This window comes from Lissotriton helveticus, chromosome 5_1 (assembly GCF_964261635.1).
Source record: "Lissotriton helveticus chromosome 5_1, aLisHel1.1, whole genome shotgun sequence".
Classification (NCBI taxonomy): domain Eukaryota; kingdom Metazoa; phylum Chordata; class Amphibia; order Caudata; family Salamandridae; genus Lissotriton; species Lissotriton helveticus.
In genome coordinates, this window is record NC_136065.1 from 1,374,098,532 (window position 1) to 1,374,123,149 (window position 24,618).

The 24,618-nt window shown below is 48.8% G+C and overlaps 2 protein-coding genes across 7 annotated transcripts in view; one reads left to right on the top strand and one right to left on the bottom strand.

The window, feature by feature from the left end:
* Positions 1-446: 446 nt before the first annotated feature.
* On the bottom strand, positions 447-17,562 carry LOC144755420 (uncharacterized). 5 transcript variants are annotated; one of them, XR_013594891.1, is made up of 4 exons: positions 17,435-17,562; positions 9,357-9,534; positions 5,006-8,898; positions 447-2,558 (listed from the first exon to the last, which is right to left on the bottom strand). XR_013594891.1 is itself a non-coding variant. In XM_078644315.1 (3 exons), the coding sequence occupies exon 3, from the start codon at positions 3,814-3,816 to the stop codon at positions 2,587-2,589; it is 1,230 nt and encodes a 409-aa protein (XP_078500441.1). In that variant the 5' UTR covers positions 3,817-8,898; positions 9,357-9,534; positions 17,435-17,562; the 3' UTR covers positions 447-2,586. The 5 variants fall into 5 exon arrangements, 3 of the variants coding, with proteins under 3 accessions (XP_078500441.1, XP_078500442.1, XP_078500443.1); XR_013594890.1 differs by having other exon boundaries at positions 447-1,556; positions 2,458-8,898; XM_078644315.1 differs by having other exon boundaries at positions 447-8,898.
* FANCE (FA complementation group E) overlaps positions 17,556-24,618 on the top strand; it is a 177,329-nt gene continuing 170,266 nt past the window's right edge. The window contains exon 1 of one of the 2 annotated variants that reach the window (XM_078644313.1): positions 17,556-17,683. In XM_078644313.1, coding sequence (XP_078500439.1) covers positions 17,557-17,683 — 127 coding nt within the window. In that variant the 5' untranslated portion in view covers position 17,556. Of the gene's footprint in view, positions 17,688-24,618 lie in introns of both variants that reach the window. The other variant, XM_078644314.1, reaches the window with a different exon arrangement.

The following is a 24,618-nucleotide window of genomic DNA, read 5'->3' on the forward strand; positions in this document are numbered from 1 at the left end:
CCTGTTCCAAGCGACAGTTACAAAGAAAAAGACCCCATGTACACCTGTGACACAAAAAGACGCCCCAGAAGAAAAAAGGAAGAGAAAAAGGGGAAAAAACAGAAAATTCCTAAATGAAGTAAGAAAACTAAACTATAGAGTTATAAAAAACAAGAAAGGCACAAAAAACTTTGGGGAGAGGGGGGGGGAATTCTCAGCACTACCTCCCGGCCACCAAGCCTAAAATGGTGGCCGGGGGGAGGAGCCGCAAGCGTTTATGCTTGGGTTCCATTTGGTAGGACCAACAAGCCCAATTCTAGAAAGTTCTGCCAGAAGCTGCAGTAAACCCCCCCCCCCACCTGACCTCCCAAACCGCCCGGGGGGGGGACCTCCCTTCGGTCGGCTGCCCCCCCCAAGCCCTCCTTGGGAGGGAGCGGTGAGGGGGGTGAGCAGACCACCAGACAAGATTTTGTGTGTGAAAAAGGCCGCTTTTATTGAAACAGGTGCACATTAACAATTTTAAAACCTCGGCCATGCCTTACAAAACTAAACCTCACTAAATAATAACTACCTTAAATTCCACACCCCACCCCCACCCCTAAAACTTCATTGACCCCGCCCCCACCCGAACATTACATCATTACAAATCCAACAATGCAAAAACCCCCGCAATAAACATTTCAATTTATCAACCCTCCAAACCATAAAACAAACTCCACCGTTTGTTCTCAAACCCCTCTTGATCCCCCAACCTATGTATACATCCCCACACATCATCCTGCCCAATTCCCCCTGCCGAAATGCAACAACCAATTAAAACCAACCACAAAATTGCCAAGCCTGACAAAACACAACTAAATCCCGCCACCCAGAAAGCGGGGAGAGGACAAAAGTACCCTCCCCCTTTCTGCCCCCCAAAGAACATGTCAAGCAAAAATAGGAAGCAAGCCCAACACAGGGTAAAATCAGCCAGAAAACTCCTGAATCTTCAAACAGCGGGACAAGACTTCCCGCAACTCCAAAAGATATAAGTCCATGCCCAAACAAGAAAGGTGAACACCATCATCACGAAAAAACTCAACTGCGTCATAACGAATGTCAGAATGAGTCACACGACCAAAGCCCAAATCTCTGCAAAACCTGGAAACTTCTAAATTAAGCTTTTTCCGCGCCTTGTCAATAGCCTTGGGCTTGAGAGCTCCTCTCCAAGATCTCCTAGGAACCAATTCCGTCCACATCACATGGCAACCAGCCCATTGCTGCTTCAACAGAGAAACGTCTTTCTTCATAGCTCGTATCAGAACCACTCCCTTCACCCTGCACAAATCATTTTCCCCAAGATGGATCAACAAAACATCGGGACAATGTCCCCCACCCAACCAGGAATTTAGCGCAGGAATCAAATCTTTCCAACACATGCCCCCTGTACCCTTCCAGGACACATTGAAAAAAACTCTCATTAAAACCAAGCATTGAACCAAAATATCTATCCCGTGCATGACACTGCGCCCGCTTCACGAATGAATGGCCCACAATCCAGATGGTCATAGATGTCGATCGGGGACCAGCCACCGAACCTGAAATGAAAAAGCAGCATCAGATTTTAAGACACAGGGGATGACGCATGCGCCGCATCCGTTTCAAGGCGTACATAGCGCTGAAAACACCTAGAGGACCAACGCCCCAAGCGCATAATATCATGCCCAGACCAACCCCGGTTATGCGCCTCAGTCGCCGCTCCAATTCTGAAAGAATGTGTGCCATACTTTTTGTCATCTAAACCCATATAACGCAAAGCTTTGCGCAAAACCATGCGCAATTGGTATTCAGAGACTCGCATTCCATCCGCATGAACAAAAACGCCAGCTGCAGGGTCCCCACCAGAAACAGTACACCATCTCCTGGCCCAAAATAAAGGACATGTACTTGAAGGGGAGGAAGCTTCCAACCAAATCCCCTTACCCTTGGACCTTTGATCAGTTTTTGAACGATGAAGCCATAAATGAACACCTTTCTCAGACAAATGTACATCCCCCCACCCAATACCTTTACTAGATCTGGAACCCAACAACTCTGAAACCCTAAAAGCTCCAAAAAACATCCACACCATGAGGGTGGAAAACAGACAAACCTCAAAATCATCTCTACAAACAAAGGGATGGCCAAATTCTGCCAGGACAAAGGGTTTCTAACTGCCTGCCTGGAACCTTGCTCACGGGACCACCCTTCCAACAGTCTCCTACCCACTTCACCGGCCGAAGGAACGTAACCCCAAAGGAGTTTACCCATAAAGGAAATGCCCGCTAACTTCCCAGCAATGGTGACCCTGGATAGCCCTTTGTCCGTCAAGCACAGAATAAATTGTACCACATCTTCCAAACGTCCAGGACCTGGTGCACGTCTTTGAGCCCCCGACGCTAAGAACTCCCTCCAAGCCAGCTCATAAGCAGATTGCGTAGATAAAGACAACAAACCTACCACCAATTGTACGACCCTGTGTTGCCGACCTCCCATAAGTGCTCCGGCATGGGAGTCGGGGTCCTGTCCGCCTCCGAGGCAAGCCCATGGAATCTCTCCCACTGTGAACGAGACAAAGCATCCGCAATGTCATTGTCCACACCAGGAATGTGTAAGGCCCTGAAGCTTAAGGGAACCCAACACAAAGACGCGCAGCAGTTTCAAAATCTGGGTATCTCTAGCAGACTGCCTGTTGATAATGTCCACTACAGCTCGATTGTCAATACGAAACAGAACCTTTTTGTGCGCCAAATCCTGGCCCCACAAAGTCAAAGCCACCAACACCGGAAACAATTCCAAAAAGGCGATACTTCTGCCTCCATCCCTCCATTGCTCAGGCCATTTCTCTGCGCACCACCTACCCTGCCAATACAGGCCAAAACCATCGCTGCCAGCCGCATCTGAGAATATCTGAACCTCCCACAGCCAATCTTGCTCCTGAGCCAAAGGAATTCCATTGAAAGAATGCAGAAAGGTGGACCACATCCGTAAATCCTCTTTCACCCCAGCAGTAAGTCGTATCCTATGATGAGGCAAATGATGACCTGACAGAGCCCTGCCCAGCCGCCTACAAAAAGTCCTACCCGCTCGTACCACTCTGCAAGCAAAGTTCAAGTGTCCCAAAAGGACTTGAACCTCCTTCACTGTAACCTTTGGTTTTGCCAACATAGCCTGCATAAGGTCCAGCATCTTCACTTTTTTATCCTGTGGCAAACGAGCCTGCATTGCTCTCGAATCAAGCTCAATGCCCAAAAAAGACATGGTCGCGCAAGGACCCATTGTCTTTTCCGGTGCAAGTGGGACTCCCAAATATTCCATGAGTTCTTTGAATTTGTCCAAAGCTGCCTGACACTGAGATGATCCCTGGGGCCCTACAAAAAAGAAATCGTCTAGATAATGTGTGACCAGCTCATGACCAGATTGGTGTACATAAAAACCACTGTAAAAAAGTGCTAAAAGAGCACAGGATATTGAACAGCCCAGTGGCAGTGCCTTGTCCACGTACCATTTTCCATGAAAATGGATGCCCAGAAGACTCCAATCTTCAGGATGTACTGGAAGCAGTCTAAATGCTGATTTTATGTCACATTTTGCCATTTGCGCCAAAGGACCTGCTTTCACCACCAAAGACATTGCCACATCCACTGATGAATAGGACACTGAAGCTGACTCTGCGCCAATGAAATCATTAACAGATGCCCCTTCCGGCCATGATAAATGCTGGATTAAACGATACTGCCCTGGTTCTTTTTTGGGAACGACTCCTATTGGTGAAATAATCAAGTTCTCCAAAGGCCAATCATCAAAGGGACCTGCCATTCTACCCTCTTGCACTTATTTATCAAGTTTACCCTGCACCACTGATTTGAGCTCATCAGCCGATTTCAAATTCTTGGACCATCGCCGCAAACGAGGACCAGAATAACCCAGACGAAAACCTTCTTGAAAACCTGTCAGCAAAAGTTGTTGAGCTCGCACATCTTCATAACACCGTAAACTGTCTGCCAAATTATCAAGCTTAACCGGAGTACGAGCCTTTGGGCCCAGCTCCTGGTGTATTCTTCCCTCCTCTAATGGCCTGGGACTGCTGAGGAGGGCCGGACGCGCTAGCACTCTGCTGGGGCCACTGTTGCCCCGGCCGAGGCCCCCAACACTTGACCGATGGGTGCTTCCTACCACACTGAGAACATTTGTGCCTAAACCTGCAGTATTCCCTTGAACACAGGCCCTTGTTGAAATCCCAACAAGCTCCCCCTCCTGGCTGAATGACCGCTGAACTTCCCACCCCTCCCCTGGTTGGCTTACCTTGAAAGGGCCGATACACTAAAGGAAGACCACTAGCAGTAAAAATGGTTTTACCGCCAACAGAAACACCCATGGTGTGCTGCCAAAGATCAGTGTCCAGTTCGCCCCACTTTGCATCAGGATCCCAAGCCATGCGCGCCCTAAATTCCTCATCATATTGCACCCATGCAAAGCCACTACCAGTGATCTGCGCTTTCCTGATAACATCCATGTATTTAAATAAAGCCACGCAGCGCTCAGGAAATTTTTCGCAATAGACACTAGCGTATATAAAAAATGCTGATGTCCAGTTCTCAATAGTGAGCGGTGCGTTAGGGCGCTTAGCCAGCTCATATTCCTCCTCTTTCGAGCCCTCCTTAGCACGCACCTCCCTATGTAGTAACTTCAAAGGTTCCACGTACTCACCTTTCCAAATTCTCTCCTTGGTAGACACCATCAAATGTGCCCCCAGAGGCTGTCACACCCATGTAGGGTATTTTTTTAATTTTCAATTCCCTGCTATGTAAGGGCTCTGCGCCCCCTACAGACTCGGTGTTTGTGGCGCACTCATCCTTGCCAGCTGCACCCTTAACATCACCTGTGCCCACTCCTTGATCTTTAATGTACCGACCCTTGTACAATTTATCCCCAGTCTCTTCTACAGATTTACCCCCGATCCCCACAGACACCATTTTCGGTTTGGCCCGTGGTTCACTAATCTCACCTGGGTTTAAAACGGGGGCTTGCCCTGGCCCCGACCTCCATGTCGGACGTTCCACTTTGTCCACCATCCGAGGAACCCTTCCTGTGGGGCCGCGCTCTCGAACTGGTCCGGACATCACCACTTTCTTTGGGAGCACCGCCACGGGTGCCTGTAAAACACTACAAGAAGCATGAAAATGCCCCCCCCCAACACAGTATCACGCAGCTCCCCTTCCTCGGGGCTGTCCTCATCATAATCCAAATTCAACGATTCCTCCAGTTGAGGAGGGTTTGACACCAACATACTCCTGGGAGCCTTTGTCGGCTCTTCCACCACAGATAGGGCCTTACCAAGCCGTTTTTGACCACCTAAAGGGGGAGCCGACTGTACCCGCCGGTACTCCCTCAACTTCTGACTGATCCCAATAGCCTCTTCAGCAGACCAATCCATCCTCCTTGTATCAAGGTGTGTAGGGGCCAGCGAGGTCGCGCCGGACCTGCATCTGCTGACCGCGCCGGGATCCCCCGACGGTACGGAATGTGCCGCGCCAGGCTCCACCCTCCCTTCTCCTCGGTGAAAATGGGCCGCCTGTCGCCCTACCGAGTCTGCAGTCCCACGCCGGTCCCTAACCTGTAAAGAAAAAGGCTGGACTGATGTGCCGGACCCTTGACTACCAGCTACACCAAAAACAGACGAGCCCCTAAAAGAGTTACTCTGCAAAAGGCTGAGCTTACTCGATTACAACGGGTACAAAACGCCGCAGCCAGGGCGATTGTCGGCCTCCCTAAATTCTGCTCGGTGGCGAATGTTCTTCGCTCCCTACACTGGCTTCCAATAAGGAAGCGTATTCTTTTCAAGGTACTCTGCCTGGCTTTTAAGATCTTGAGAGGCATAGGCCCTGAAATCTTGTCTGGCTTTCTTTCCCTTTATGTCCCTACTCGCACTCTTCGCTCCCAGGGCCAGGCCCTGGTTGTAGTCCCTAGATACAGGCTTTGCCGTATGGGCGGCCGTTCCTTTGGTGTAAAGGCGGCATCAGCTTGGAACTCTCTCCCGGTGGAATTGCGCCTCTTAGAGGATCTTATGGCTTTTAGAAAAGCATTGAAAACATTCCTGTTTTAGTCTCTAACCCCCAGCCTGTGTTATGTACTTAGAGTGGTCCTCCCTGGTTTTCTTTTTTTAGCTGTGTTATGTTTTTTATGCATTTCCTGTCAAATGCGCCAGGACGCTCCTTAGCTGGAGTAGCTGTGCGCACAATAAAAACCAATAACATAACATAACATAACAAAATCCCATCATTCTTCAACCCCACATCAGCTGATGAAAAACTCACCCTGCGGGAGGAGGAGAAGGCTCCACCAACTCATCCCCACTACTGTCCTCCAGCATAGCCTGCATCACAGTTGAAGCGGGACCCAGCTTAGGGCCAGCGTGCCCCACCTGTCCTTGAACCACCAACTCCCGTGACTGACTAGCATCATTAAGACCACCAAAACCTGTACTACTCCTGTCCAAACCAGCTTCCAAAACACCCTGCGACCAAGAAGGAAAAATATCAAGACCTTCCCAGGACCTGGCACCCATCCCAGGCCTTCTACTCACACCTCCCCTCGAAGGAAATGAAGCTACCTGCGCCAAATTACTCGAAACCATCGCGCTGGGCCCCAGAGAAAGGACAGGGGAAATTAAAATACCAGTCTCTTGAACTCGAGCCCCAAAAGACACATCCTCCCACGATCCATCTGAGCCCACTCACCCTCTCCAACTGAACCACTCTGTACTGATACAACATCGCCCCTAAAATGGTGGCCGGGGGGGGAGCCGCAAGCGTTAATGCTTGGGCTCCATTTGGTAGGACCAACAAGCCCGATTCTAGAAAGTTCTGCCGGAAGCTGCAGTAAACCCCCCCCCCCCACCTGACCTCCCAAACCGCCCGGGAGGGGGGGGGGGAAACCTCCCTTCGGTCAGCTGCCCCCCCCCAAGCCCCCCTTGTCTTCCACGGACCATCGTGCTTGTAATGTAAGCAAAGGCATACGCGCGCCTCATCTTTCATCTCCATGGCACTGGTCATTGGAACCACAATAGTTTGGTGAACCTGACTCGGTGTTGTTCTGGCCTTAAGAGTCATGTACACGCTATAGAAAACCGCAAAGGCCAGACATGCTAAAAAAAAAAAAAAAGAGCCGTCAGTGTGGCAGCAGGGTGCCATTTGAGCCATTGCCACATAACAAACGGAATATCCTTTGCCAGTAAATGGCAAACTGCCACTCTGTATCCTGCCAGAGACCGGACGTATCACGCATGGCTTTCACACCAAGCGTGGACCACAAACGCAAGAGCAGCTGCCAAAAGGAACTGAAAAGACTGTTACTTAATTCGAACACTGCCCCATAACGCGGCCAGAATTGGGCATCACTCTTTGATTGAAGGATGGCTGCCGTGCCCGGACGAAGGGTTGTGCGGACTGGAAAGCCAATCATGTTTCAGGGTTCTGTGTGACAAACTAGGATTGGTGTAGATGCCACCGAATGCGCCAATCATGAGTTCCTTTACATATTAGGCGTGCTTTCTACCCTCAAAATATGTTCTGTCGTTGGATTGGTTATTTTGCGTTCCCGCTGTGTCCAGAATATGGATCAATGACAGACACCAGTTAAACGATCCACTGCGGACGAAGGACTGTAACGCCCAGTGCTTGTAAGTCGTAGACAGCTGGTCATTTTATTTCTCGTGCCTCTGTCTATAACATAATTAATATTTTCTTTCCGTTTTCTAAAGACTTATTACAACCTGTTCGTTTTGACTTCCCCTATACTGCCTGGTAGTGAATGGGCAGGTGCCAACACACACACCATGTTCTTCCTCAATTACATCTTGCACCATATGCTCTTTGAACCATATTCTCTTTTCCCACCTGGCTTGAAACGCCATGGTTCAGTAAACTGGCACAACCCATGTCAAAAAGGAAGATCATCCTGGAGTCATTCTGGACTCATCTGATGATTACAGTCAGGCTATTCCTGCAATTATCTGGGGAAGTCATCTCAAGCCATCCTGAAGTATGCCTGTAGGACAAAAAATGTAAATGTGATGACGAACCTAGACTCATCACAAAAACTACAGTAGGATGGTGTTCTGATGATTCTACTGGCAGGGAGTGATTACCTTTTACAACTCCACTAATACTAATTGACAACTTCAGGATGAGGGAGAATTACTCCAGGATGGGTTCTAGCTAATTTAAGGATGCCTGTCAATTATTCCAGGATGATCCTATAACCGATCCAGGATGGAAGTGGATTACTCTGGAATGATCCCATGCCAATTTCTGGATGAGTGTGGATTATTCCTGGATGATCCTATGACAGCTTCAGGATGGCTATTGATTACATCAGAATGGCCCCATTATATTTTCAGAATGAGTGTTGATTACTCTAGGATGACGTGGTGAAAGTGTTTTTGTCCTAGATATTTGGATTTAAGCGGGGACTCCAAGACAAGTTCATTTTCACGGTCTGATGCGTCATTTTTAGTTGTGGATTTTTGATGAAGGACACTAGCCATCCCTGCTAAAAGGACCAGGTTTTCAAGTTTCTGCAAATTCCTCCGCGAACTTGCATCACCAGGCTGAGAAGTTGTGCTTTCAGCAGGAGCTTGGTTACCAACTCTTATATAATCCAGTCCACCCTGCTTGGCTTTTTTGTCCTTGCCTCTTTTCTCTGCAATTTCTTCCTCTTGTAGTTCGCGTAACACCCTCTTATGTCTACCAGCGCTTCCCCGATTGCCACAGTCCATTAACATCTGCTTTTTCTCCAGTGCCCTTTGAAGTAACACCTGTTTTAGACCCTCTGTTGTGCCAGAATAGCTTGCAATTATCTCTTGAAAAATATCCTGAATCATTAGACATTGTTTCTTCACTAAAAAAAGCAAGAGAAAAAAATATATGAACTTCAAAACAGAAAAGAACACATTGACCACTTGCAATATATCTTCATGCTCTAGCCATAATATATAATTTAAAGAGGTATTGATAATAAAAGGAAAAATGTACAATCTATCCATAACCAAGTAAGTAAGTTTTCCTTAATAGACAGTACACATTGTAAGCCTGAACTTGAACCTCCTGAAAATAGTTTATCCAAAAATAGCTGCCTTATAGTAGTGCCACAAGCTAAACGTTTCAGTGCTTTTCATAAGTGTTACATTTGTCTCTGGAGAGCAATCCAAGGCATATGTGGGGACATGCATGTTCATTTTTACTGTCCATTATTGGATTAATTAATCACAAATGTAGGTTTTACTGAAACAGGTTGGTAATTTGTACCGTTATCCTGCAGTTGCAAACTTATTATAAAGGTTTACTTATTGTGCTTACCAGATGATTGGAACAGAATCATAGCTTTAAAATCTCTCTTCGGTGATTGGCCAACCAGCTTCATCTACAAAGAACTTCCGGGATTGTCCAAAAGCAGGAAGTCACCATCTTTTCGAACACACACAGAATGATCGCAAGTGAAAAACAGGACGTTGAATGAAGCCATGATTATGTCCTGCTAGATATAAAAATCAGGAATTAGTTTGTGTGTGGTTTAAGTTTCAGAGGTAAAATACAAAGCATATCAAACTGATTAACAGATTTAATTGGAGAAAAGCACCCCAAAAAGTACACTGACCTGGTGCAATTTCTATCTAATATGCCTAGATTGTGGACTACAAAGAAGTGTTTGGGCATGCACTGAAGGCCATTGAGGAAATTACCTAATATCAACTTTATTTTTGGAGAGCCAGAGTGTATGCTTAGGTCTTGCTGCCCAGGACAAATAGTAATAGCAAAGTAGAGGCATTATGAGAGAAATAGAAGAACTATCAATAAGTGAACTTTCACACTGGGGTTTGTGACGGGAAATCAAGTTACCTATCCCCGCAGATGCATAGAGAGTCAGATGCTTGCTACCCTCTGCCCACCGGCACCCCTAACATGAAAGGGCAAGCGTTAAAAATGCAATAAGTTTCACCTTTTATTAAGCTAAAGATATTAGCTTTGCTAGTAGTATTGTATGTTAATTGTGCAGTATGTAATGGCTTTATAAATGAAACAAAATGCATTATTACAATGGCAAATACATAAAGCAAAAGCATTGGCATAGCCAATAGGTCTCCCCTCTGGGACCTTATAAGTGTTTGCCAGAGGTGTTTGGAAGTTTGGTAAGAGATGCAATTTAACATAAAGGGATCCCATACCTCGTTGACACATGCAGTACCCGCAGTTGAAACGAGAAGAGGGCATGGGGAAACCTCTTATAAGATCTCACTCAATGGGGAAGGCACGCGTTACTGCAACTTGTGCGTGCTTCCACCTTATAAATATTTAACACATGATCCGAGGCAGTTGAATGCGAGAAGGGAGAGAGAAGGCGAGAGAGAAGGCGAGAGAGAGAGAAAGAGAAGGCGAGAGAGAGAGAGAAAGAGAAGGCGAGAGAGAGAGAAAGAGAAGGCGCGAGAGAGAGAAAGGCGCGAGAGAGAGAAAGAAGGCGCGAGAGAGAGAGAGAGAGAAAGAGAAGGCGAGAGAGAGAGAGAGAAAGAGAAGGCGAGAGAGAAAGAGAAGGCGAGAGAGAAAGAGAAGGCGAGAGAGAAAGAGAAGGCGAGAGAGAAAGAGAAGGCGAGAGAGAAAGAGAAGGCGAGAGAGAAAGAGAAGGCGAGAGAAAGAGAAGGCGAGAGAGAAAGAGAAGGCGAGAGAGAAAGAGAAGGCGAGAGAAAGAGAAGGCGAGAGAGAGAGAGAGAAAGAGAAGGCGAGAGAGAGAGAGAGAGAGAAAGAGAAGGCGAGAGAGAGAAAGAGAAGGCGAGAGAGAGAGAAGGCGAGAGAGAGAGAGAGAGAGAGAGAGAAGAGAAGGCGAGAGAGAGAGAGAGAGAAGGCGAGAGAGAGAGAGAGAGAAAGAGAAGGCGAGAGAGAGAGAGAGAAAGAGAAGGCGAGAGAGAGAGAGAGAAAGAGAAGGCGAGAGAGAGAGAGAGAAAGAGAAGGCGAGAGAGAGAGAGAGAGAAAGAGAAGGCGAGAGAGAGAGAGAGAAAGAGAAGGCGAGAGAGAGAGAGAGAGAAAGAGAAGGCGAGAGAGAGAAAGAGGAGAGAGAGAGAGAGAGAAAGAGAAAGAGAAGGCGAGAGAGAGAGAGAGAAAGAGAAGGCGAGAGAGAGAGAGAGAGAGAGAGAGAGAGAAGGCGAGAGAGAGAGAGAGAGAGAGAGAAAGAAAGAGAAGGCGAGAGAGAGAGAGAAAGAAAGAGAAGGCGAGAGAGAGAGAGAAAGGAAAGAGAAGGCGAGAGAGAGAGAGAGAGAAAGAGAAGGCGAGAGAGAGAGAGAGAGAGAGAGAGAGAGAAGGCGAGAGAGAGAGAGAGAGAAGGCGAGAGAGAGAGAGAAGGCGAGAGAGAGAGAAAGAAAGAGAAGGCGAGAGAGAGAGAGAAAGAAAGAGAAGGCGAGAGAGAGAGAGAAAGAAAGAGAAGGCGAGAGAGAGAGAGAGAGAAAGAGAAGGCGAGAGAGAGAGAGAGAGAGAAAGAGAAGGCGAGAGAGAGAGAAAGAGAAAGAGAAGGCGAGAGAGAGAAAGAGAAGGCGAGAGAGAGAAAGAGAAGGCGAGAGAGAGAGAGAGAGAGAGAGAAAGAGAAGGCGAGAGAGAGAGAAAGAGAAAGAGAAGGCGAGAGAGAGAAAGAGAAGGCGAGAGAGAGAGAAAGAGAAAGAGAAGGCGAGAGAGAGAAAGAGAAGGCGAGAGAGAGAGAGAGAGAGAAAGAGAAGGCGAGAGAGAGAAAGAGAAGGCGAGAGAGAGAAGGCGAGAGAGAGAGAGAGAAAGAGAAGGCGAGAGAGAGAGAGAAAGAGAAGGCGAGAGAGAGAGAGAGAGAAAGAGAAGGCGAGAGAGAGAAAGAGGGAAGAGAGAGAGAGAAAGAGAAAGAGAAGGCGAGAGAGAGAGAGAGAGAGAGAGAAAGAGAAGGCGAGAGAGAGAGAGAGAGAAGGCGAGAGAGAGAGAGAAAGAAAGAGAAGGCGAGAGAGAGAGAGAGAAAGAAAGAAGGCGAGAGAGAGAGAGAGAGAGAAAGAGAAGGCGAGAGAGAGAGAAAGAGAAAGAGAAGGCGAGAGAGAGAGAGAGAGAGAAAGAGAAGGCGAGAGAGAGAAAGAGAAGGCGAGAGAGAGAAAGAGAAGGCGAGAGAGAGAGAAGGCGAGAGAGAGAGAGAGAAAGAGAAGGCGAGAGAGAGAGAGAGAAAGAGAAGGCGAGAGAGAGAAAGAGGAGAGAGAGAGAGAGAGAGAGAAAGAGAAAGAGAAGGCGAGAGAGAGAGAGAGAGAGAGAGAAAGAGAAGGCGAGAGAGAGAGAGAGAGAGAGGCGAGAGAGAGAGAGAGAGAGAGAAGGCGAGAGAGAGAGAGAGAAAGAGAAGGCGAGAGAGAGAGAGAGAGAAAGAGAAGGCGAGAGAGAGAGAGAGAAAGAGAAGGCGAGAGAGAGAGAGAGAAAGAGAAGGCGAGAGAGAGAAAGAGAAAGAGAGAAAGAGAGAAAGAGAAGGCGAGAGAGAGAGAGAGAGAGAAAGAGAAGGCGAGAGAGAAAGAGAAGGCAAGAGAGAAAGAGAAGGCGAGAGAGAAAGAGAAGGCGAGAGAGAGAGAGAAGGCGAGAGAGAAAGAGAAGGCGAGAGAGAAAGAGAAGGCGAGAGAGAAAGAGAAGGCGAGAGAGAAAGAGAAGGCGAGAGAGAGAGAAAGAGAAGGCGAGAGAGAGAGAAAGAGAAGGCGAGAGAGAGAGAAAGAGAAGGCGAGAGAGAGAGAAAGAGAAGGCGAGAGAGAGAGAGAGAAGGCGAGAGAGAGAGAGAAGGCGAGAAGGCGAGAGAGAGAGAGAGAGAGAGAGAGAGAGAGAGAAGGCGAGAGAGAGAGAGAGAGAAGGCGAGAGAGAGAGAGAGAGAGAGAGAAGGCGAGAGAGAGAGAGAGAAGGCGAGAGAGAGAGAAGGCGAGAGAGAGAGAGAAGGCGAGAGAGAGAGAGAGAAGGCGAGAGAGAGAGAGAGAAGGCGAGAGAGAGAGAGAGAGAAGGCGAGAGAGAGAGAAGGCGAGAGAGAGAGAGAGAAGGCGAGAGAGAGAGAGAGAAGGCGAGAGAGAGAAAGAGAAGGCGAGAGAGAGAAAGAGAAGGCGAGAGAGAGAGAGAGAAAGAGAAGGCGAGAGAGAGAGAGAGAGAAAGAGAAGGCGAGAGAGAAAGAGAAGGCGAGAGAGAAAGAGAAGGCGAGAGAGAGAGAGAGAGAGAGAAGGCGAGAGAGAGAGAGAGAGAGAGAAGGCGAGAGAGAGAGAGAGAGAGAGAGAAGGCGAGAGAGAAAGAGAAGGCGAGAGAGAAAGAGAAGGCGAGAGAGAAAGAGAAGGCGAGAGAGAGAGAGAAGGCGAGAGAGAGAGAGAGAAGGCGAGAGAGAGAGAGAGAAGGCGGAGAGAGAGAGAGAGAAGGCGAGAAGGCGAGAGAGAGAGAGAGAGAGAGAGAAGGCGAGAGAGAGAGAGAGAAGGCGAGAGAGAGAGAAGGCGAGAGAGAGAGAGAAGGCGAGAGAGAGAGAGAGAAGGCGAGAGAGAGAGAGAGAAGGCGAGAGAGAGAGAGAGAGAAGGCGAGAGAGAGAGAGAGAAGGCGAGAGAGAGAGAGAGAAGGCGAGAGAGAGAGAGAAGGCGAGAGAGAGAGAGAAGGCGAGAGAGAGAGAGAAGGCGAGAGAGAGAGAGAAGGCGAGAGAGAGAGAGAAGGCGAGAGAGAGAGAGAAGGCGAGAGAGGAGAGAGAAGGCGAGAGAGAGAGAGAGAAGGCGAGAGAGAGAAGGCGAGAGAGAGAGAGAAGGCGAGAGAGAGAGAGAAGGCGAGAGAGAGAGAGAAGGCGAGAGAGAGAGAGAAGGCGAGAGAGAGAGAGAAGGCGAGAGAGAGAGAGAAGGGCGAGAGAGAGAGAGAAGGCGAGAGAGAGAGAGAAGGCGAGAGAGAGAGAGAAGGCGAGAGAGAGAGAGAAGGCGAGAGAGAGAGAGAAGGCGAGAGAGAGAGAGAAGGCGAGAGAGAGAGAGAAGGCGAGAGAGAGAGAGAAGGCGAGAGAGAGAGAGAAGGCGAGAGAGAGAGAGAAGGCGAGAGAGAGAGAGAGAAGGCGAGAGAGAGAGAGAGAAGGCGAGAGAGAGAGAGAGAAGGCGAGAGAGAGAGAGAAGGCGAGAGAGAGAGAGAAGGCGAGAGAGAGAGAGAAGGCGAGAGAGAGAGAGAAGGCGAGAGAGAGAGAGAGAAGGCGAGAGAGAGGAGAGAGAGAAGGCGAGAGAGAGAGAGAGAAGGCGAGAGAGAGAGAGAGAAGGCGAGAGAGAGAGAGAAGGCGAGAGAGAGGAGAAGGCGAGAGAGAGAGAAGGCGAGAGAGAGAGAGAAGGCGAGAGAGAGAGAGAAGGCGAGAGAGAGAGAAGGCGAGAGAGAGAGAGAAGGCGAGAGAGAGAGAGAAGGCGAGAGAGAGAGAGAAGGCGAGAGAGAGAGAGAAAGAGAGAAAGAGAAGGCGAGAGAGAGAGAGAGAGAGAAGGCGAGAGAAAGAGAAGGCGAGAGAGAAAGAGAAGGCGAGAGAAAGAGAAGGCGAGAGAAAGAGAAGGCGAGAGAAAGAGAAGGCGAGAGAAAGAGAAGGCGAGAGAAAGAGAAGGCGAGAGAAAGAGAAGGCGAGAGAGAAAGAGAGAAGGCGAGAGAGAAAGAGAGAAGGCGAGAGAGAAAGAGAGAAGGCGAGAGAGAAAGAGAGAAGGCGAGAGAGAAAGAGAGAAGGCGAGAGAGAAAGAGAAGGCGAGAGAGAAAGAGAAGGCGAGAGAGAAAGAGAAGGCGAGAGAGAGAAAGAGAAGGCGAGAGAGAGAAAGAGAAGGCGAGAGAGAGAAAGAGAAGGCGAGAGAGAGAAAGAGAAGGCGAGAGAGAGAAAGAGAAGGCGAGAGAGAGAAAGAGAAGGCGAGAGAGAGAGAGAAGGCGAGAGAGAGAGAGAAGGCGAGAGAGAGAGAAAGAGAAGGCGAGAGAGAAAGAGAAGGCGAGAGAGAGAGAGAAAGAGAAGGCGAGAGAGAGAGAGAAAGAGAAGGCGAGAGAGAGAGAGAGAGAGAAAGAGAAGGCGAGAGAGAGAGAGAGAGAAAGAGAAGGCGAGAGAGAGAGAGAGAGAGAGAAAGAGAAGGCGAGAGAGAGAGAGAGAAGGCGAGAGAGAAAGAGAAGGCGAGAGAGAAAGAGAGAAGGCGAGAGAGAAAGAGAAGGCGAGAGAGAAAGAGAAGGCGAGAGAGAAAGAGAGAAGGCGAGAGAGAAAGAGAGAAGGCGAGAGAGAAAGAGAGAAGGCGAGAGAGAAAGAGAGAAGGCGAGAGAGAAAGAGAGAAGGCGAGAGAGAAAGAGAGAAGGCGAGAGAGAGAGAGAAGGCGAGAGAGAAAGAGAAGGCGAGAGAGAGAGAAAGAGAAGGCGAGAGAGAAAGAGAGAAGGCGAGAGAGAAAGAGAAGGCGAGAGAGAAAGAGAAGGCGAGAGAGAAAGAGAAGGCGAGAGAGAAAGAGAAGGCGAGAGAGAAAGAGAAGGCGAGAGAGAAAGAGAAGGCGAGAGAGAAAGAGAAGGCGAGAGAGAGAGAGAAGGCGAGAGAGAAAGAGAAGGCGAGAGAGAAAGAGAAGGCGAGAGAGAGAGAAAGAGAAGGCGAGAGAGAGAAAGAGAAGGCGAGAGAGAGAAAGAGAAGGCGAGAGAGAGAAAGAGAAGGCGAGAGAGAGAGAGAAAGAGAAGGCGAGAGAGAGAGAAAGAGAAGGCGAGAGAGAGAGAGAGAGAAAGAGAAGGCGAGAGAGAGAGAGAGAAAGAGAAGGCGAGAGAGAGAGAGAGAAAGAGAAGGCGAGAGAGAGAGAGAGAAAGAGAAGGCGAGAGAGAGAGAGAGAGAAAGAGAAGGCGAGAGAGAGAGAGAAGGCGAGAGAGAGAGAAAGAGAAGGCGAGAGAGAGAGAGAGAGAAAGAGAAGGCGAGAGAGAGAGAGAGAGAAAGAGAAGGCGAGAGAGAGAGAGAGAGAGAAAGAGAAGGCGAGAGAGAGAGAGAGAAAGAGAAGGCGAGAGAGAGAGAGAGAAAGAGAAGGCGAGAGAGAGAGAGAGAGAAAGAGAAGGCGAGAGAGAGAGAGAGAGAGAGAGAGAGAAGGCGAGAGAGAGAGAGAGAGAGAAAGAGAAGGCGAGAGAGAGAGAGAGAAAGAGAAGGCGAGAGAGAGAGAGAGAGAAAGAGAAGGCGAGAGAGAGAGAAAGAGAAGGCGAGAGAGAGTGAGAAAGAGAAGGCGAGAGAGAGTGAGAAAGAGAAGGCGAGAGAGAGAGAGAGAAAGAGAAGGCGAGAGAGAGAGAGAAAGAGAAGGCGAGAGAGAGAGAAAGCGAGAGAGAGAAAGAGAGAAAATAGGAAATATTAATGTGATTTATCTCAGGGCTCGATCCCTCTGCCTCAGTACTTTAGCAGTAGGTCAGGTTGTAACTGGATAATATATGGCTGGGATCGATAGTGGCAGATGTAACAAGACCGGCTTCATTTTTACAGAGATCTTAGCGGTCAAGGTAAATTAGCGCAAACAGGGAATACGTAATTGGCCCCGTCTCAATAATATATACAAACAAGTTAAAAACATTGTATGCACATGGAACGAAACCAGAATGATAGCCTTTTTTGCGAAAGTAGATATTGCAAGATGTTGGAATACGTCGGACTACGTTTCCTAAATAGGGCGTAAACCCCAATCGCCACAGGCAACCAGGCATTTCAATTACACAAATAGCAAACAAAATAAAGAACCAGCATTACAACGGCTAAGTTATTTGAAGCATTTATCCTTATGCTTTGAAACGCATCCATGAAAACTGCCAGTGTTTTAGAAGATGTGCTGCTCTGCACACTACACAGCTTGGGGAACGTGACCAGGATTCAACAATAGAGCACACATTCATTTAGTAATGAATGCTCACTACAAGTTGCAAGGACACAAGTAATGCTCAACAATATACAATATTCACATAAATAAATGTGTTTAGCCTTCTTTGATGGACAACTTTTCAGTAGATCGAAAACTGTTCCATTTGGTCGAGAATCTTGAATACACGCAGGTGCACTTGGAACCAACATGGGACCTACAATATCCGGGCAGTAATGTATTTTTCCTTACGGCGAAGAACTTGCTGTAAAACACATTTTTTAGGCTTTTTGCAATTTTCCACAACTTACACAGGCACGCACTACGTCACACATACACATGCTCAAACACAAAAGGTGCATATTAAACAAGCAGGCAGGCTGATACAGACAAACATCAAACACACATAATACACACACATTGCAACGCAGGTATTCATTATAACACGTACGAAGCACACACATGCAGGGAGCTGCGTCTGAATTTGCCCCTTTAATGAAAACTCGTGCTTTCCGAAAAATGAGGAAGCTGGTCTGGGACAGAAATTGAGCAGCTGGGACCGAGAGCGGAGGATCGATGCTGCTCTTTTATAACAGCTGCAGCACTTACCTGAGTATACGCTGGAATCGACGAAGGAAGTGGAGTTGGAAAAATAAAGAGACAGATGCCAATCCATCTGTCCCTTTAATGGCCATTGCACTCACGGCAGTCTTCGTTCTTGCCGCAGAACAATGACGTCACTTCCGGCGCTCCCGGATGTGCGTAGGCTTTTGCTAGAGGAAGAAATGGTGAGAGAGTTGCTCTGCATTGAGGATCTGCGATTCGAGTCCCAGCCAGCCGGCAGACTGAAGGTTTACAGTAGGTGATTTTGGCATTGTGTTCGAGGCAACTGCTTTTTAAAAATGTATTTTAGTATTGTGATGGAGTGAATTCGGCAGTCACCATGACGACAACGCTTGTTTTCCTTTGCAAGACCTATTCCTCGGGCCATGAGCAGGTCTGTCCGCTGTTAGAATCTAACAATCGGATTCCACTAAACTATGTGTTTATGGAAATACTCTATGAAGGAAGTGCAGCCTGGGGGTACAGAAAGTATCATATCACAGCAGCGCCTCCCGGCATTCCGCATTCATAAAAAGTTTGGGGGTTTGTAGGGCTTTTGGATTCTATTACAGGACCGGAGGCTTCAGATTATGCTTCTCAATCTTTACTGCATTGAACATAGCAGCCAATGAAAATGTATATTTTCACAGTAACAGTAAAACAAAACTTCATTTCCCATGAACACCAATGGTATAGGCACGCCCCCACAGTCCATAAGAACCCCTTGCGTGCACTTCACTTCCTCTTTCTTTGCTGCTCAAGCCAGAGTTAAGTGCACCTTCCCCCTGGTACCCTCAATCTGCTTGTGTTTGGGATGCTTTGGGGGTTTTGGGTGATATGTGATTGTATGCGGGATCATCCGCTTTTACAAAGAGTTTGCGTTTGCAACACTGTTTTTCATTTGATGCTGGTTTGTGACGATATTGCTATATTTCTAACCTTGTTTGCTTAGTCTCGGGCCGACCGGCTTTTGGCTGTCATCGATCGCGCTGTGCTGCGCGCGTCCTGTCACGCTCATTGAAACGGTCCCTGACCGGCAAGGGGCTGCCGCGCTATCCATATGAGCCCGCTACCGGCTGCCTGAAGGCGCGCTGGGCTCCCCTAGTACGCCCTGACGCTCAGGCCGGGTGGCTCTCGGCCGACGCGCGCGCCCGGAAACGCTGACCAAATTGGGCTTGTTTTTGGTAGTTTTGGTAGCGTTTGGGCGGCGCGCCTCGGCGCGATTCCCTGGCATACCGGAACAGCGCATTTCGCTCGTTCCACACACCGGCTTGCCTCTTGTTTGATCGCCAGTGCTGTTGGTGTTACATAGCGAAGGCCCAGAGTGTGCACACGCTCTACAGACTTTGGGGCCAAGGTCACTGACCTCGTGACTACAGCTTTGCTGAGGGGGTTTGGGAAACGTTGCCTTATTTCATTACTATTGTGTGTGCTTTGGGCTGACCCCCCCCAGGCGTGAGATTCATAGGGTGCTATCCCTTATATTGTATTGTGAGGTGTTCCTCTACCATGGAGGAGTGGGTAAAATACCCAGAGGAGGAGAATGCAGATGGGGAGGAGATGGTTGATGGACAGCAGGAAGCTGTCTTGGAAGACCATATAGTAGAGGCTTTGGATGCCTCGGTCCAAGCTTCGGTGAATCGAGCCATGGAGACTAAGGTCCCTCAGACAGTGCAACAGGCACTAGCAGTGGCCCTACGCCCCATTCGTAAACAACTTGAGGGTTTTGCGAAACGCCACGGATACGATAGAAAGAAGAAACAAAAGCAGACAATCCCTTCTTCTTCAGCCGCTGGCTCGGCCGCGCAGAAACAGTGGCCGCATGCGCACTCCATGGCCTCCTTGCCGGCCAGGGAAGCAGATGACCAGCCGTATTCAGGTGGGAAAGCGAAGTGTAAAAGGGCGGTGTTTGTGGACACTGATATCACCGCCACTGATACTGATACCAATACGGACACCTCAGAGGAACGTCCTCCTCCTCCCAAGAAAGCTAAGATTGCGTCCACTTCGGCGGAAGATAAAGTTGCCAAGACTTTTCGCTTTGAGCCATCCGACATAGTTCACCCTCGGTCTTCGGACTGGGTCCCGCCGACGGAGGTCTCTGAGTACCTTCACGAACACCTCAGGAAGAGCTTCGATAGGGAAGTTCGTAACCGACTACGGTCGGAGTGCCCACGTCCAATTATCCCAGATGGTGTAGCTGATACTCCGGAGATTGATGCCAGTATGTTGACTTTTTTGAGAAAGTTTTCAAAGGACCCCAAAAGGGGGTTAGACAGGGCTTGACGGGGCTGCCAAGATAAGATGCTTGACGTTGTGGGACCCCTGGCGAAGATCCTGGAGATGGCCCTGGCGGCCAAAGAAGAGGTTAAACCGGTAGATCCTGACATCTTGGCTGAATGGGCTCAACGCGCCATTTGCCTGATAGGTAACGCAAATTGCGCAATATCTTCGGAAAGGCGCAAATCCTTGTTGCTCAGAATGGACAGTAACCTGACGGAATTGGCTGAGGCCGAACCGGGCCCCCTGGATGGGGGGTGTCTTTTCGGGGACCGATTCGTTAAAGATGTCACTAAGTATGTGGGGACATTCACCGCCTTAGACAAGGCACAGAGTGGTATCAAACGAGCCCTCACGCAGGGTGTTTTCAACAGGGCCGGGCGAGGCGGGGGTCGCTCGTCAGGCCGAGGTTTCCAGCGAGGCTCCCAACGAGGAGATTTCGGTCGAGGGCGTGGAGAGTGGGACTCCACCCGCGGTGGTACCTTCTATCCGTCTAGGAGAGGATTCAACAAAGGACGTTTCCAGTCGGGGAACAACAGAGCAAGTTTCAAGTCCCACCAGAATTCCGGTGAGTGTTGCAGACGTTTCTCTGCTTCCTTTGGGGGGGCGCACGCAGCATTGTCTGATGCAGTGGCAAGCCTTGACTCAGGAAGCTTGGGTTCTGCAAACCATTCAAGGTTTTCGGCTGGAGTTTTATTCTCCCCCGGCGCAAGCGTTCCTCCCTCCACCTCTCCATTTTTCCCAACTAGATCACAGTTTCATAGACAAAGAGGTGGCCGACTTGCTGCAGAAAGGCGCGATTGCCCGATGTCAGGGAGGCCCTCGTGGTTTCTGCAGCAATGTCTTTCTGGTTCAAAAGAAAGGAGGTGGCAACAGGTTAGTGCTCAACCTCAAAGAGTTCAACCAGTACCTAACTTACAACCATTTCAAGATGGAAGGTATTCATTTGTTAGCGGATTTGCTGCAGGAAGGGGACTGGTTGGTCCGGCTGGACCTCAAAGACGCATATCTTTCTATTCCTCACCGCAGGTTCCTACAGTTTCTCTGGAACGCACGATGTTACGAGTACAGGGCCCTTCCTTTCGGTCTCTCCTCGGCCCCCTGGTGCTTCACCAAAGTGATGAAGCCGGTGGTGGCCTTTCTCAGGGAAAGAGGGGTGCGCCTGATCATTTATCTGGACGATATCCTGATCATGGCGCAGGACCGGTCGACTCTACAGCAGCAGCTGACCATGACTACTTCGCTGCTTCAAGGCCTAGGTTTTGTGATAAATCTGAAGAAATCAGTGGTGGTTCCGACTCAGGTGATAGAATTCCTAGGGTTCACGATCAATTCCCTAACGGCGCAGTTGTGTCTGCCCCAAGCGAAATTGAGAGAGTTAAAAAAGGAGATTGTGAAATTGCTGGACAAACAGATGGTCACGCTCAGAGCACTGGCCAGAGTGGTGGGGATATTGGCATCGTCGATTCAAGCTATATTCCCGGGGCCCCTACATTACAGGGCCCTCCAGCGTCTGAAAATCAGGCATCTTCAGAGGGGACTATCGTACACAGACTCTGTCCCCCTTTCAGAAGAGGTCCAACGGAACTTCAGTGGTGGCTAGGACACGTGGACGCCTGGAACGGCAGGGCAATATTCGGCTCTCAGCCGGAAGTAGTGATCGAGTCAGACGCCAGTCGATGGGGCTGGGGCGCGCGCTGTGGAGAGGTTTCCACAGGCGGCAGGTGGACCTCGCAAGAGCTCGAACTTCATATAAATTGTTTGGAACTGCTTGCAGGATCATTTGCGATCCGCACGTTATCCCCGAAGCAGATATCCTGTTGCATCCTCCTGCGATTGGACAACGTGTATATCAACAAGTTGGGCGGCACAAGGTCGGCTCTTCTAGTCCAAATAGCCAAGGATTTTTGGCACTATTGCCTTCAACATCAGATATCGGTAATAGCGGAGTACATCCCGGGGCAGTCCAACCAAGTGGCGGACTGGAATTCCAGATATCTGCGGGATTACAGCGACTGGAAGCGGTTTCCCCAGGTGTTCCTCTGGTTGTAAGCGAGTTGGGGTCCGTTTCAGACGGACTTGTTCGCCTCCAGACTGACTTATCAGATTCCCCGGTTTTTCAGCTGGAGGCCGGATCCGATGGCGGCAGCGACCAATGCCTTTCTCCAGGATTGGTCACAGGGGATTCATTATGCTTTTCCACCCTTCTTGATGTCTCAAGTGCTACGTCAAAGGGCGGAAATTGTGTTAGTGACTCCGTGGTGGACGTCACAAGCGTGGTTTCCCACGTTGTTGCAGTGGAGCTGCGATCGACCCCGGTTGTTACCGGGGTCGACGTGGTTGTTGCAGGGCCCTCGACAGGAACAACATCCGTTGCTGTTGGAGGGCAGGCTAACGCTGATGGCCTGGAGGCTTTCCGGGAACAGTGGCAGTTGCCGGGAGTTTCGAGCGACACTGTTGAATTCATCAAACAAGCATGGGCTCCCTCCACCAGGAAACGTTATTCCACAGCCTGGAAGAACTGGGTGGATTGGTGCGTGGGACGGCATCTGGATCCCGTGGGGGCAGAGCTGTCCCAAATTTTGAATTTCCTATCAGAGAAAGCGGCGGATGGTTTAGCGTACCGTTCGGTAAATAATTTTCGTTCCGCTATCTCTGCGGGCATGCTCAGGTAGATGGGAAACCGGTTGGCATGCACCCGGTAGTTTGTAAATTGTTGAAAGGAATCAGGGTGGCTAACCCTCCCAAACCCAAGTATACCGGGTTATGGGACGTCTCTTTAGTGATCTCGTTGTTCAACAAATGGCCGGCTAATGCTCTCCTGTCTAGGAAACAATTATCGGCGAAATTGGCCATGTTGCTTTGCTTATCAGCTTGCAGAAGGTCTTCGGATGTGAGAGCGCTCGACGTAACAGGTAGAGTGTTTACCCCAGAAGGGGTTTGTTTTCATATTACAGGCCGTACTAAAACATTGTCACGACATATTTCTTATAATTCCTTTTCTGAAAATGATAAATTATGTGTGGTCCAATGTTTGAAGACTTATGAAGAGTGTACAAAGGCCTTACGGCCTCAGGGCTGTACTCAATTGTTGATTGCTATTCAAAAGCCCTTTAAACCGGTGGTGGCTGCCACTATTGCCAGATGGCTTCGCTTCATTATGAAAGAAGCAGGTGTTGATACACAGATCTTTGGTGCTCATTCAGTAAGAGGCGCTATGGCGTCAAAGTCATATGGTTTGGGATCAAGTATCCAAGATATCATGCGTTGTGCAGATTGGTCATCTGAGTCTACGTTTAAAACGTTTTACTATAAGCCGGTGGGAGATATTACTTCAGTGGTATTTAATCAGCGTTAAACTAGCATAATCTGAAGCCTCCGGTCCTGTAATAGAATCAAAAATTTGCTAGCATTCGCGACAAGAATTTTCAATTCTATTAAGGACACGGAGGCGAGGATTATCCCACCCGGCTTAATGTACAGTATGTCATACGCTTGCCCACCCGAGTATTCAGTGATTACGGTGGTGTTATTTCCTTTATTTCAGGAGCTGAGAAAAAGTCGGACTGACAGACGATGGACGTCAAGATGTTGATCTGAAGTGCTCTTCCATGTTGGAGGATTTGTTATTGTTCAAGTTATGGACTTATCGCCTCAAAGAAAGAGGAAGTGAAGTGCACGCAAGGGGTTCTTATGGACTGTGGGGGCGTGCCTATACCATTGGTGTTCATGGGAAATGAAGTTTTGTTTTACTGTTACTGTGAAAATATACATTTTCATTGGCTGCTATGTTCAATGCAGTAAAGATTGAGAAGCATAATCCTCGCCTCCGTGTCCTTAATAGAATTGAAAATTCTTGTTGCGAATGCTAGCAAATTTTTGATTTTAGGGCGTATATGGTCATTTTAGGGTTGAGGGTGGGTTTGTGTTTTTGGGGGCCAGGTGTAATTTAAGGGTTTAGAGCATGTTTAGGTTTGGGGTGCGAGGGTGAATTTTAGGGTTTAGGGTGTGTTTGGGTTTTAGGGTACAAGGGTTAATATTAGGGTTTAGGGTGTGTTTGTGTTTGGTGTGCAAGGGTTAATTTGGGGGTTCAGGGTGTGTTTGGGTTTTGGGGTGCAAGGGTTAATTTGGGGGTTCAGGTTGTGTTTGGGTTTTAGGGTGCCAGGGTTAGTGTTAGGGTTTAGGGTGTGTTTGGGTTTTAGAGTACAAGGGTTAATATTAGGGTTTAGGGTGTGTTTGGGTTTGGTGTGCAAGGGTTAATTTGGGGGTTCAGGGTGTGTTTGGGTTTTGGGGTGCCAGGGTTAATTTTAGGGTTTAGGGTGTGTTTGGGTTTGGGGTTAATTTGGGGGTTCAGGGTGTGTTTGGGTTTTGGGGTGCCAGGGTTAATTTTAGGGTTTAGGGTGTGTTTGGGTTTGTGGTGCAAGGGTTAATTTTGGGGTTCACGGTGTGTTTGGGTTTTGGGGTGCCAGGGTTAATTTTAGGGTTTAGGGTGTGTTTGGGTTTTGGGGTGCAAGGGTTAATATTGGGGTTCAGGGTGTGTTTGGGGTGCAAGGGTTAATTTGGGGGTTCAGGGTGTGTTTGGGTTTTGGGGTGCCAGGGTTAATTTTAGGGTTTAGGGTGTGTTTGGGTTCGGGGTGCAAGGGTTAATTTGGGGGTTCAGGGTGTGTTTGGGTTTTGGGGTGTCAGGGTTAATTTTAGGGTTTAGGGTGTGTGGGTTTTGGGGTGCAAGGGTTAATTTGGGGGTTTAGGGTGTGTTTGGGTTTTGGGGTGCCAGGGTTAATATTGGGGTTCAGGGTGTGTTTGGGTTTTGGGGTGCAAGGGTTAATATTGGGGTTCAGGGTGTGTGAGTTTTGGGGTGCAAGGGTTAATTTGGGGGTTCAGGGTGTGTTTGGGTTTTGGGGCTCCCAGCT